General features: G+C 42.1%; 1 protein-coding gene across 3 annotated transcripts in view; it reads right to left on the bottom strand.

The window, feature by feature from the left end:
• Nucleotides 1–13617, bottom strand: part of PARD3B (par-3 family cell polarity regulator beta) — a 719005-nt gene that overhangs the window by 453388 nt on the left and 252000 nt on the right. For all 3 annotated transcript variants that reach the window (XM_077319232.1, XM_077319230.1, XM_077319231.1), the window contains exon 5: nucleotides 13146–13231. In XM_077319232.1, coding sequence (XP_077175347.1) covers nucleotides 13146–13231 — 86 coding nt within the window. The remainder of the gene's footprint in view (nucleotides 1–13145; nucleotides 13232–13617) is intronic.

Here is a 13617-nt window from a genome sequence, read left to right as displayed (position 1 = left end):
TGAAAACAAGACAGAATCAGAAATAACTTCTGAAACTCTTAGGAATTTCCTGCACACACCTATACCCTTACCATTAATAAAATCTAATACAATTTATATTATGTAACAAGCTCATTAATATAGAATAAGTCATAGAGTGAACCAACGTTTTTACAACAATTCTTATGTTTGTAATTTATTTATCCTGTGCTTTATGATACCAGGAAGAACAGAGAGCATTCTTATCAATTCCTTGAACTCCTCAGAAAACATCTTTCCCATAGTACACCACCACAATAGCCACCATAATATTTGCCAAGAGTTCTAAATACTGTCCCCTGTGAAATGGAAAACTATGTGTATATAATTTTTAAGAATATATGCAGCTACTAGGGTCAGTTCCAATAAGATCCCAGCAGAAAAGAGCTTCAGATATTTCAACAGGAACTGGATTGTATCTACCTATCCCACCCTTCGAGCTGATCCCTGCACCGGCACCTTGGAGGCAGCTTTCAAGTGGATACAGGCTAAAAAACGGAAGCTTAATCCCACCAAGATGGAAGTGATCCTGGTGGGCAAGAGCTCTGACAGGGGAATTAAGGTGTCACCTGTTCTGGATAGGACTGGCCTCCCCTTGAAGAAAAAGGATCATAGTCTGGGGTTGCTCTTGGACCCAAGCAGGTGGCAGCTGGATATGCAGGTGGCAGCTGTGGCCAGAAAAGCCATCTTCCACCGGTTTACCAATTGCAGCCTTTCATGGGCAGATTTCATCTACATCAGTGGTCCCCAACCTTTTTCGGGCCGGGGACCAGGGGGGAGAGAGAGGCCCGGGGACCAGGGGAGAGAGGGAGGCGCAGGTCCTGGCGCGCTAGTGGGCGCAAATGCGGAGGAGCGGCAGGTCCATGCCTGTGCGTTTGCTGCCGCTGGTGCCTGGACCTCCCTCCCATGGTGGTCGCTGCGCCACGGTGGTCGCTGCGCCAGGGCCCGGAAGCAATCAGCCCCCAAAGCGTTGGCACCTGCACCCACCCCCGCAGTGCGGCGCTTGCTACACCGGGGCCCGGGAGCAATTGGCTGCCAATTGGTGCGCCGGCACCTGCCACCCCACCTCTCACCACGGCCCGGTACCGAGGGCTCCACAGCCCAGTACCGGTCCGCAGCCCAGGGATTGGGGAAGACTGATCTACATTACAACACTGCAGTAATATTGCAATGTGTGTATATTATTGCAATGTGGGTCTGCTCTTGGTGAGAGATCGGAAAATTCAAGTGGTAAAGAATGCCGCAGGCGGGATACTGACTGAAGTCGGTTGTGGGAACCATATCACCACAGTCTTGGCTCAACTTGTTTCTGGGGACAAATCAAAGTGCTGGTCTTGACCTGGAAAACCCTATCCAGGTTGGGAACAATATACCTGAAGGACCAACTATTCTTTATGTACCTGCCTGATCACTATGGTGATCTCTGAAGACCCTGCTTCAAGCCACTCCATGTACTGAGATTGGGTGGATGACAATCTTGGAGAGGGACTTCTTGCCCATGGCACCAAAGCCGTGGAATTCTTATCCAGTGAGATCTGTCTATCCTGTTTCAGTCTTCTGCTGGTTGAAGCTTTTTTGTTTTGTTTCATATTCTCTCAGTGATCCTTTCTAAACAATGTTTTAATTTCTATCTTTATGTCTTGTACATATTTTAACTCTGCTTTTAGTTTTTTATGATGTCTGTGGGAGAGTGTTGATTTTAATGGTTTAAAATGTGGTTTTATCCTGTATTTTTCATTGCTAGCTGCCTTAGTGAGGGCAGAAAGAGAAATTTTGCAAATAAATAATAAATACCTGTTTTGGGGCCACTGTCCATCACTTTTGGACATACCTCTGTAGTGGAAACTGTGCACACTAGTCCAATCAGTACTGACTGCAGTAGGAGCCACACAACTGCTACTTTGGTTTCTAAGCTACTTTCCAAGACACTGAGCTTGGAAAAACCTCTACAGTAGGCAGATACAATGCCTGGACCACCTAGGCTGCAAATGATGAACTCGTATCACTTCTACAGTGGCACTGTGCATCTTCCTGTATTTCAGTACAAGCTTCGTAACCTAATAGTAACAATTTTCTTTTTCCTTCACAGTATATTTCTCATGGGATCAATTTTATTCATTTATCTATCAGAGCATCTGTTTCCCATCTTTCCTTGTAGATCAAGGCAGCTTACAGTAATAGTTCAAAACATTTTCAGTTAAATTTCAGTTAATTCTCTTTGAAAAGACTGTCGTTATTGAGTTAAAGTGGACCTTGGCCACATGGAAGGTACTCAGGTGACCATGTCACCCATATCAATACTCAAATGGAGCTGACAAAACTATCAATAACAAATTGGGGGGTGGGGGGACGAAGTATTCTGTCACTAAAACCTTCTGTGTCTGAATTAAAGCAACATAATTCATTCAAATAGAAGAATAAGAACAAGAGTTGGTTCTTAGATGCCGCTTTTCCCTACCCGAAGGCGGCTCAAAGCGGCTTACAATCGCTTTCCCTTTCCTCTCCCCACAACAGACACTCTGTGGGGTGGGTGAGGCTGAGAGAGCCCTGATATTCCTGCTTAGTCAGAACAATTTTATCAGTACTGTGACTAGCCCAAGGCACCCCAGCTGGTTGCATGTGGGGGAGTGCAGATTCGAACCTGGCATGCCAAATTAGAAGTCCGCACTCCTAACCACTACACCAAATAGTGGCATGGATCTCAAAACTACAATGGTAGCTAAATAATTTTATACAAAGAGGATATAGAAATTAAAGGCAAAATAATTGCCTATTGATGTTATGGTAGAACACTCACATGGGAAACAAAGACAGCATTTTTTTTTTGTAAAGTCAAACTTTATTGAACTAGGCCATAGGCTAAGATCAGACAACAATAAAATTGTTCAAAACAAACATAGATCTGTCACAACCAGAATAAAAAATTACACTAAGCCCATACATTCTGCTCATCAGCTACTTAGAAAGCCCACAGTATTTGCCCCAAGGCCAGCTCAGATCTTTCTTGCGGCCAGAGCAAAGGTGGCAACCCTTTGTGTCACAAATGGATCCGTATCAGAAAGCAAATACCTTAATTGATCATGAGCTGATGAAAATGCCCCTGGGATAATTTTATTTAGAAATTTCCTCCTTGGACCTGCGCAAAGTGGACATTCCAATTGATAGTGTGGAAGATCGTCAACTACGGGGTTTCCACAGATACAGAGATGTTGTGAAAGAGGAATAGCATTTTTTTTGTAAAATGTTTACTACCTGTAAACATGGCCAAGTGTTTCTTTTAGCTGTGGGCAGGTCAGCATTTGGCTCCAAGCTATATCAAGTGTATGAATGAAAGATAATCCTAAAACAAACTACCATATATACTCGCATATAAGTCGACCCGCATATAAGCCGAGCCACTTAATTTTACTGCAAAATCTGGGCAAAATTATTGACTCGCATATAAACCGAAGGTGGGAAATGCAGCAGGCTACTGGTAAATTTACAGGGTGGCCTAAGCACTTAATCTCTCCCATCTAGCCTCCCTCCCAACAAATATAGAAAAGTCAAGAGGATGAATAGCTGCTGATTTTTGTACCCCTCTTTTCACTAACCAAAGGAGTCTCAAAGTGGTTTACAATTGCCTTCCCTTCCTCTCCTGATGCCAGACACCCTGACAGAGCACTGACAGAACTGCTCTGTGAGAACAGCTCTGACAGGAGAACCAAACAGTGCCCCCCAGGCCAGCAAACCAGAGCAGAACAATAGTACCCAAAAATTGGCAACCTACTACAACAAGTACAACAGCTACCAAACTGGGGGCTACAATGCCTCCCTGAACAAAACACTGAAAGAAAGAACTGTAAAAATCAGCTTTTAAAAGAAACACAACCCCAAGAAGAAAAGGCAAACAATGCTGCTCCTCAGATAAAAGAAGAAACACTGAAAAAACAATAAATTCCAAAGCACCCCCAAAACCCACCCCATCCCATCCACAGAAAACAAAAGAATAGTTTGGAAGAAGTGATTAGGAAAAGAAGGGGGGAAATATCAGAATCCCTCAGCGAAACCATTGATGTCCTACAAGCTGCCAGAGTAAGCTTTCAAGATATTTGCAGAAGGCAATGGTTAGCTGAGAGCAATTAGCTCACTTGCAAAGAGCTTAGTTTTTAAGATCTTTGCAGAAGGTAAAGGTTAACTGGAGGCCACTAGCTCACTTGCAAAGAGCTTAGAATTTAAGATCTTTGCAGAAGGCAAAAGTTAACTGGAGGCCTCTAGCTCAAGGCAAAAGTTAACTGGAGGCCACTAGCTCATTTGCGAAGAGCCTATATTGCAAATGCAATGCTGCAATTGGCTGGCTGGGGGCAGGCTGTTAATCAGTTACCCGCGTATAAACCAAGGAGGTCTTTTAAGTGCTAAAAACTGTGCTGGAAAATTCAGCTTATATGCGAGTATATACGATAATCAATATGAGGGTAGTTGGTTAGTTTCAATATGCTAAGATTTTCCCAAGTGAGCTATGCCTGCTCCAAGGCAGCTTTCATATCACGCCTCTTCACTAATGAACAGCCAGAGGGGGCTGTGGCTGATTTGGGCCAAACAAGGTTACACCCAGCTGTCTACTTGCTACTTGCAAGACAAGTGGGATTTAAAAGATTCTGGTTTCATCATGAAAAATGATATGCAACTATACACTCTTGAATCCATACTGAAATATACTCCCTCTGACCTTTAATGCCTCCCCAGCTATTAAGATCTTCATTGAAAGTTCAGCCTTGAGTACTTCCAACTTTGGAGGTGAAGTAGGTAACAATTGGGGATGAAGCTTTCTTGGAGAAAAGCCCTCCTCTGCAGAACTCTCCAGGACCTATCTAGATGATTTCCAGATAAAAACTGTGGGTTGAATGCAAAGATGCCAGTCCACCAATGAATAGCAGCACTTCCACTGGCAAAGGTAGTAGGGGATGTAATTTTTGCGATGTCCCTTTTTCCTACGGCAAACCCCCACTTGGTCCCCCAGGCTGTCCCTGGGGGGTCCCCTTAGACCCAAGAGCAGAACTTCAGAGGGCTAAGAGAACCGCAGGCGGAATGGGGGGGGGGGGATTTCTCCTCCATGAGCTTCATTCCTGTTGCAGGGATTTGTATAAAATCTCTTATGCTTTACCTGGAATATTTAAGCAAATGTTTAATCAATTCTCTCATTTTTAAAGCACAATCCAATGAAGTTACTCCACTGACTGCTTTTAAAAATATTATTTTGTACCCTTCATACAACAGAATTTTAATCCACAGACTCAGTTTTATGGTACTTATCCTAGAAAATTTTAATCCTTTTTGGGGAAGGTTTTGATGGTACACTTTAAAAACTGTTGCTATTCTTCCTGTTTTACCTTCTCTCAAGGATTTCTAGAACTTAAGCTTTAAAGTGGAAAAAGAGTTCAAACACATAAATATACATGCCTAAATGCTAAGAAACCACAAAATACAATCTGTAGCTATTGGGATTGATGTTAATTGATTTATATACTGACTTCACCTAAGTTACCTCAAGGCAACTTATGATAGTAAAATACAATAAACTCATGAAAAGGCCAGTATGATAAAAGATCCCACTATAAATAGTAAACACCAATAAAATAGAAAAGAAATCACTAAAATATCATAAAAGCTGATATTCAAATACTGTCACTCCCACTGCAACACCCTTTTTCCCTGATCTAATTCTCTGGCCAGTCAGAAAACCCATCAGGAAGTCCTTCAGAGAATCAAACATTCCCAACTTCTTCAGAAAAGAGGTCCAGTCAAGACGCAATGATCAAAGGTTCCCACAAGTTGAACTTTTGCAAAGGTTGGTTCCCATCAGACAGCCCCTTTGGTTGGCTGATTAGGGTGACAGTTGGCTGATTTGGGTAAAGAAGAATTGGTTCTTATATGCCGCTTTTCTCTACCTGAAGGAGTCTTAAAGTGGCTTACAGTCGCCTTCCCTTCCTCTCCCCACAACAGACACCCTGTGAGGCGGGTGAAGCTGAGAGAGCCCTGATATCACTGCTTGGTCAGAACAGTTTTATCAGTGCCGTGGTGAGCCCAAGGTCACCCAGCTGGCTGCATGTGGGGGAGCGCAGAATCGAACCCGGAATGCCAGATTAGAAGTCCGCACTCCTAACAACGACACCAAACTGGCTCTCAGTTAAAAAATAAACAAAAAATGCTTTGCTTTTAAATCAGTACAGAATAGGATATGGTAGAGTGTATTAGGAGAAAAGAGCCTTTACCAATATCTATGTTTGGTGTAGTGGTTAGGAGTGCAGACTTCTAATCGATACTTGGAATAAGCATTTACACACAACACACTATATTACAATTTGACATGCATTTCTCATGCACAATTCTACCAGTGACTCCCATGGTGATCTTAATGCATTTTCACGGGCTTGATGTGTCAACTGCTTCTAAGAGCAGCTTACAAAAACCAGTAAACACACAAGACTATTAGTGAGCAAGGTACTTTGGACAGGAGTACAGACTCCCAGTAAGTTGCTGATATGGCTTCCAAGCCTGTGCAAGATGGAGATCACATACAATCATAGGAAACTCGTAGCAATGGCTGATATTCTAGCATAGTACACAACAGCACAAGGGAGGTGATATGAAATAATCAGGAAATTGAGTCAATCCACACAGAACGTAATCCACTGATTAAATTCACAACACTGCAGGAAATGAAGCAAGCAACCAAAAAGGATGAGAAGCTGTGGTGGTCAAGTGGGCAATAAAAGGTGGCCAACCCGTCAAGTACAAGGAATCACACAGAGGCTGAAGTAAACGCTCAGATTTGAAGGACATCCCACACCGAGCTGAGAGAGCTGGAGAAGAGATGCAATCACTCGCCCTAGATATTGCAAATCACAAGGAGGTTGTTATTCCACCTTCATCCTAGCTGCAACGTTTATCAGGTGGGAAATACTTTATGACACAGAGTATGACCTCTCATATTTCCCACACCCATTAGGCCAACATATGGTGTAATGAAGCTTCTAGACCAGGGGTAGTCAACCTGTGGTCCTCCAAATGTCCATGGACTATAATTCCCATGAGAATTGTAGCCCATGAACATCTGGAGGACCACAGGTTGACTACTCCTGTTCCAAACCCTCTGAAATCTATCCATGGAACTCACGGGGATCCTAGGTTAAGAACCCCAACTTTAGTTGGTGATAAACACACAAAACTATATATAATATATATAAAATACAAAAATCTTGCAGCTGCCTGCAAGAAATGAAAATGAATCCAATACGAAGAGACAATGGAATTATTAAAATAGTTCTGTTCTATTAATATTGCAAGTGTATTTAAAACAAGTGGTTCCAGAACTGGCCTGAAGCAACCCCAGCTGGAAAGACATAAAAGGCCGAAGAGGTCTGTGGATCTGAAGGAGCACTTAATGAACGACCCATGGGAGAAGTATTTCTTTGAATTCCAAGTAATCAAATGTTAATACAGTATCTACTTTCTAAGGGACTAGATTTATTTTTTCATTAGCATGGCTATCCCCTCCACCCCCCCCCAAAAAAAAACTTTTAAAATGATGCTTGAAAAAAAAAACATTTCTGCTTCCACACGCTGGGCTACGGGGGTGAAATTTCACAGCTGGTATAGCACAGCATTAAGTAGTCTTTCTGGTACAAGGTTCTGCGCAAGAATCAAGCACTTAGAGATAAATTTGAAATATATTATTTTTGTCATCTATCATTGACTATATTAAACAGGGGTAGTCAAACAACTGCCCAGCTGGCAAGGACTCATGGGAATTGTAGTCCATGGACATCTGGCCGCAGTTTGACTACCCCTGAAATATTCAAAATGTGCATGAAGTTCTCATATTGAAGTTCTCATTCCTGCAGTTGTTTATTGCTAAGTGCTTTTCCTCCATGCTTTTCCTCTTGATTGTTTCCTTGCATTTATAATAACTAAAACACCCCTTCTTTCACCTGTACCGCTCTCATCCTCCCACTAGCAAGTAAATGATATCCTCAAGATGAGGAGGGAGGAAACGAGATAGTTCTGTATTTCCTAATTTGAGGCAAAATGGAAAATAAGTTATCTATTCTATTTCCTTGGTACATCCAGCAATTTAGAAAGCAGGCCCGTTATTGAAAGTAATAGGTAAACTTGTCTGGGATCTTGGCATAAAACAGAATCAATGGTCAAAAACTTTGAGTGCAAATGGAACTCAGGACTAGTACCAGGTGTCTGTAATCTTTGATAATGGTGATGGAATTCTTGTAAAAATTTATAACATGTAAAAAATGTAAACAATTTTGAATTTAGTATAGAAGGAGAACAGGCTCTTGAAGTTGTGTTCTTAACATGTGACGTAGCTGCCTCACAGCTGCCCTAGGAATGTTTAAACATCACATATAAAAACCAGGTACCTCCCAAAAGAATACTTACACAAAGTGAGTCTATCAGATTAGGAAGCTCACATCTTCCTTCTAGTTAGCAATCTAGCCATGGAGATCCTTGAATTCACAAGTGTCAAAATGAATAATGCTCATGTAGGATAATTGAAGGTGTCAGCCATGCGGAAAGGTTACCACAAACATCACCCTGGTTTATCCACCGACTTCTAATATCGCTTCCCCTGCAGTTCAAAGTAATCAACGGGTCAGGGATCAGGTACACCATCTACTGCATCTTTTACCCACCATCCACCAAAACTAATGCTCTCATTTGAACCATGCTGTTCTTAATTTGATTTAGCTGAAGCAGAATGATAGGATGAGCCATAGGAAGAACAGAGGAATGCATGGTGAAAATACACACATACAGACTACAATCAGTAAGCAGCTAGAGAGAATTATGCTTTTATTTCACCCTAATGAAATGTATATTATGAAATGGGCCTGGAGGGGGAGGGGAACAGACATTCCCTCCCCAAATTATTACTGAGCATAGGCCATGTGGTATGGTGTCTGCCCCTACCCTGCCCAGAGAGCTACCTGAAGCACTGCAAGAGGTGATTTAAATTGTGGAAGTAGTTTTGTCTCTACCCATGGGGACATAGACAGTCAATGAAGCTAGGGTCTAGAGTCTGGAAGACTGGAGTTTAAGACCCCACCCTATCACAACATTCACAAGGTGACTTTTGGGCCATCATTCTCTCAGCATAATCTCCCTCACAGTGTTGTGGAGAAAGGATACCTGGATCCTGAGCATGTCAGGGCCTCCCCAATTTTCAAACAGGATCACGATGCACAGGCAAGCAATGGCAAACCACCTCTGAACATACCTTGCCTTGGAAACCTCACTAAGGTCACCGTAAGTCAGCTGCAACTTGACAACAATAACAACCTGGATAGTGTGCAAGTTCAAATGCTTTCTAGAATTACCTCAGCCCATGTTCAAACAAATGCTAACAGGTCTAGAAAACAGGATGGTCAAGTTCCCTCCCTCTCTTCTAGCAGGGAAAAGACATTTGGAAGAATTAAATACTAGGGAGACTTGAGGAAGGAAGAAACTGGAGATCTTCAGGAAAAGTTTATCTGAGACTGACCTAGTCTGTGGGTAGGGTAAAGACAGGTGATAAGACTCCTTGAAGCATAGAGGAGGGCTCTTTTGGTGCTGAGTCCATCAGAGCAGACAGAACTCTTAATTGAGGTCTAGAGGAGGCGCCATTTTTAGCCATGTGTTCAGTGGACAGATGGAGGAAGTTTCAAGGTTATGGAAACTCCGTAGAGATCTGTATCTTCTTAAGCTAAGGAGCCTGTATTTTAATATCTCATAGATCATGTACAGAGGGGGGGGGGAGGAATTGTATTTTACGCATTTCTTTTGAATTCTGTACTCAATCTGGTATTGTGTTAAAAGTATTGACTGATTACATTCTTATGTAATTTTACATTCTTATGTACATTCTTATGTACATTCTTATGTAAGATTACATTCTTACATTCAGGGAAGTTCACATGAAATGTATAAATCAAAATCAGTTTTTTATATAGTGAATAGAAATAATAGCAATGGTAATGATGTTAATAATAACAAGAGAATAACAATTTACCAGAATAATGATCAAACAGGTCCATGGTTGTTCCACTGTAAAGATATCCTTGTGAACATTTCTTTCTAATAAATACTTTATAACTTTTGATACTGGTAGTGGTTTTCTGTACCACACAGACCTCCATTGTCTTCAAAAGACTATTGTGCTGGGGAAGGGGCAGATGCTGGCAGTTGACAAGCAGCTATTCCTTCAGGGGCACACAAGACAGTGGGAAATATAGCAGCAAGGCCTCAGATCTGAGAAGGAAAGCTGACAGTCCTGATTCTCCCAACTGAAGAAGAGTTGGTTCTTATATGCCGCTTTTCTCTACTCAAAGGAGTCTCAAAGCAGTTTACAATCACTTTCCCTTTTCTCTCCCCACAAAAGACACAACAGGGAGGTGAGGCTGAGAGAGTTCCTTATGAAATTCAGGTGATGGTGGGCAGGTTTCCCACAAGAGAAAGAAAAGCCTCTTAGGTTTTGGAAAAACCTTGGAGGGCAAGGTGGAATAGAGCCTGCAGGCTGGAGCATGCCCATTCCACCACACAGTCAAAAACCTAGCCCCTCTACTGAGGGAGAAATGATGGCTATAACTTTTCAGAATTACCAGGAGTCACTGTGCAACATGTACAACACTAACAATGTCTTGGTCTTCTGGTTTTTCACCAAGACATTATAGGTTTTTATGTACACATGTCATTCAATTCTGGACCAGCTGGAATTGTAGACAGTTATGTCGCCAGCCATGTAGCAGCTTGTTGACTTTCACAGTTGTTTGTATTATTGACAATGTCATCTCAGGACTGATTCTTACTTTCTAGGCCACAGCTTGCTTGGGACACATGTCACACTACTACTGCTTGTAACTGGGAAACCAGAGGGGAGGGTCATATGTGAACACTAATTCCTATGCTATTAACAATAGTCGTGAGTATTTATGTCCACTTATGATGCCACAATATGAGCTGCTTGATACTTTTAAAGGTCCATTTTTTATTTTATTCACAGCTGTTACACAGCTATTATTATTATTGTTGTTATTGTTATTGTTTGTTTTATATCCCGCCTCCCCCCGGAGGCTCGAGGTGGGTCACATAAAAGCCAATCCCCTAAAACAATAAAAGCATAATAAAACATAATACAATTAATACAAAAGTTAAGAATGGTGGCAAAATTCAATATAACTAACTCAATTCCACACCCACTAAGAAGGGAAAGGGAGGGGGCAGATGACAGACGCAGCCATCACATTTGCGGGGGGGGGGGCTAGATCTTCTTGCTGCTAGATTTAATTTAAGCTAGATTTCAATAATTAATTTCATCACAAAAAGATTGCCATCATTATAAAATCTTGCAACATGCATTCCAGAACAATCTAGATTAAATACCATGGGTCAACATGAAAGCAACAAGAATCCTCCATCCCAAGCCCCTTTAATCCTTTTCTCCTTTATACCTGGAACACTTCTGTAGAACACTCAACATGATATGCATTCTCTCTCTCTCTCTCTCTCTCTCTCTCTCTCTCTCTCTCTCTCTCTCTCTCTCCCTCCCTCCCTCCCTCCCTCCCTCTCTATCTGCAAGCTTCAGCTCCTTATGCTTCTTTTCTAATAGCAGACTGATATTGAAATTTATTTTTGTCTCTATAAATTAAACTTCTAGCCACCAATTGAATTTTGACTTCAAGGAATCAAAATGAGACTTCTAGCCACGAGGTGAAATTATACTGCGAAGGAAAAAAACTTTGAAGAATTCTGAATTCCTATAAAGACACAGAGTAAAATGCTAAATCAAAAGGCTTGAAAGTTTGCCTGAAATCCACCAAATGCTAATATTTGGAATGTAATATTTTGGGATATCTGGGAAGGAAGACAATACAGTACAGCCCAATCTTGTCAGATCCTGGAAGCTAAGGAGGATCTATACTTGTTTGTTTATTTGTTTGTTTGTTTATTGTGTTTATATAACGCCCTCCCCGAAGGCTGAGAGCAGTTTACATGAAACAAGAAAATAATACAGGTAACATCATTTATAGTAACAGCAAAGTGATAACAACAATAAAATCAACATACTAGCAACAACAATAACATTAAAGAATGGTGGAAACTGTTAGGAGCCTCAGCTCTTCTCTTACTGAGATCCAGTGGGTTGGGCAGATTCGTAGCAGTCGAAGTAGGAGGGGGGAGGGTTGGGGGCCAATTGGAAGCTATGGTTTAGGTCAAGCTCAACCAAATGCCTGGTGGAAGAGCTTCTTTTGCAGGCCCTGAAGAACTGTTCAGGTTCCGTCAGGGCCCTGATCTCCTCTGGGAGCTCCTTCCACCAGGTGGGGGCCAGGACAGAGAAAGCTCTAGCCCTGGTTGAGGTCAAACGGGCTTCCTTGGGGCCAGGGACCACCAGGAGGCTGGAGATGGTAGAACGCAAGGCTCTTTGAGGGGTGTAGGTGGAGAGGTGATCCCTCAGGTATACTGGGCCCAGACCGCGTATGGCCTTAAAAGTGATAACCAAAACCTTAAGTCTGATCTGGAATTGTAAAGGAGACCACCAAGGTAAACTCTGCAGAAGAAAGCAGTGGCAAAACATCTCTGCTTCTCATTTGCCTTAAGAGTCCCCTACTAGGATTAACATAAATTGGCTAAGACTTGACCACATTTCACACACACACATTGCTATAACTCTTTAGTGAATGGCTTTAAAGAAGAAGAAGAAGAAGAAGAAGAAGAAGAAGAAGAAGAATAGTTGGTTCTTATATGCCGCTTTTCCCTACCCGAAGGAGGCTCAAAGCGGCTTACAGTCGCCTTCCCTTTCCTCTCCCCACAACAGACACCCTGTGAGGCGGGTGAGGCTGAGAGAGCGCTGATATCACTGCCCGGTCAGAACAGTTTTATCAGTGCCGTGGCAAGCCCAAGGTCACCCAGCTGGTTGCATGTGGGGGAGCGCAGAATCGAACCCGGCATGCCAGATTAGAAGTCCGCACTCCTAACCACTAACCAAACTGGCTCTTAAAGGGGAAAAAATCTACAAAAGACACCAATTGTATACATATCTAGCAGGAATTAAAGGGAAAAAAGAATATAAATGAAAAAGGAACAAAAAGTGTCCGTACCTGAAAGTAAACTTTGGTTTCTGAGGTGCCAGCACGTCATTGTTTGTAGCAAGGTCCCAGTCTTCTGAAGATGAGTGTGTTGAATCCTAGAGAAATTTTAAAAATGCTTTTGATACTGTAGTGTGGATTTAGAATAGCTGCCACTACTTAAATGAATTCCTTATCCAAAACTTAAAAAACAGTCAGGCACTTCAGTGATTTAGTTGTCAGATCCTCTAAATCTCTGAACCAATGAAAAGGCATAGAAAATGGCTAGTACATTATGTTAGCATGAAAAGGCTAATTATGATAATAAAGGCTTTTTGTAGAATTTGTTGGGCAACATTCAGCCATCCCACTCTATCCCAAGCATATGCAAAAGCCAAATTTGCAAAGCCGGGAATTCGACTGTTTGTCTAGCAGCAGTTTTTTGTGCTTCATGAGCTTCAGGTGAATTCCCAATCCGGGAACAGCATGGTAGGCATCTTCAAGA

The sequence above is a fragment of the Paroedura picta genome, chromosome 2, assembly GCF_049243985.1.
Source record: "Paroedura picta isolate Pp20150507F chromosome 2, Ppicta_v3.0, whole genome shotgun sequence".
NCBI lineage: Eukaryota > Metazoa > Chordata > Lepidosauria > Squamata > Gekkonidae > Paroedura > Paroedura picta.
Note: the sequence above shows the minus strand (reverse complement) of the source record. Positions and strands in the feature narration are given on the sequence as shown.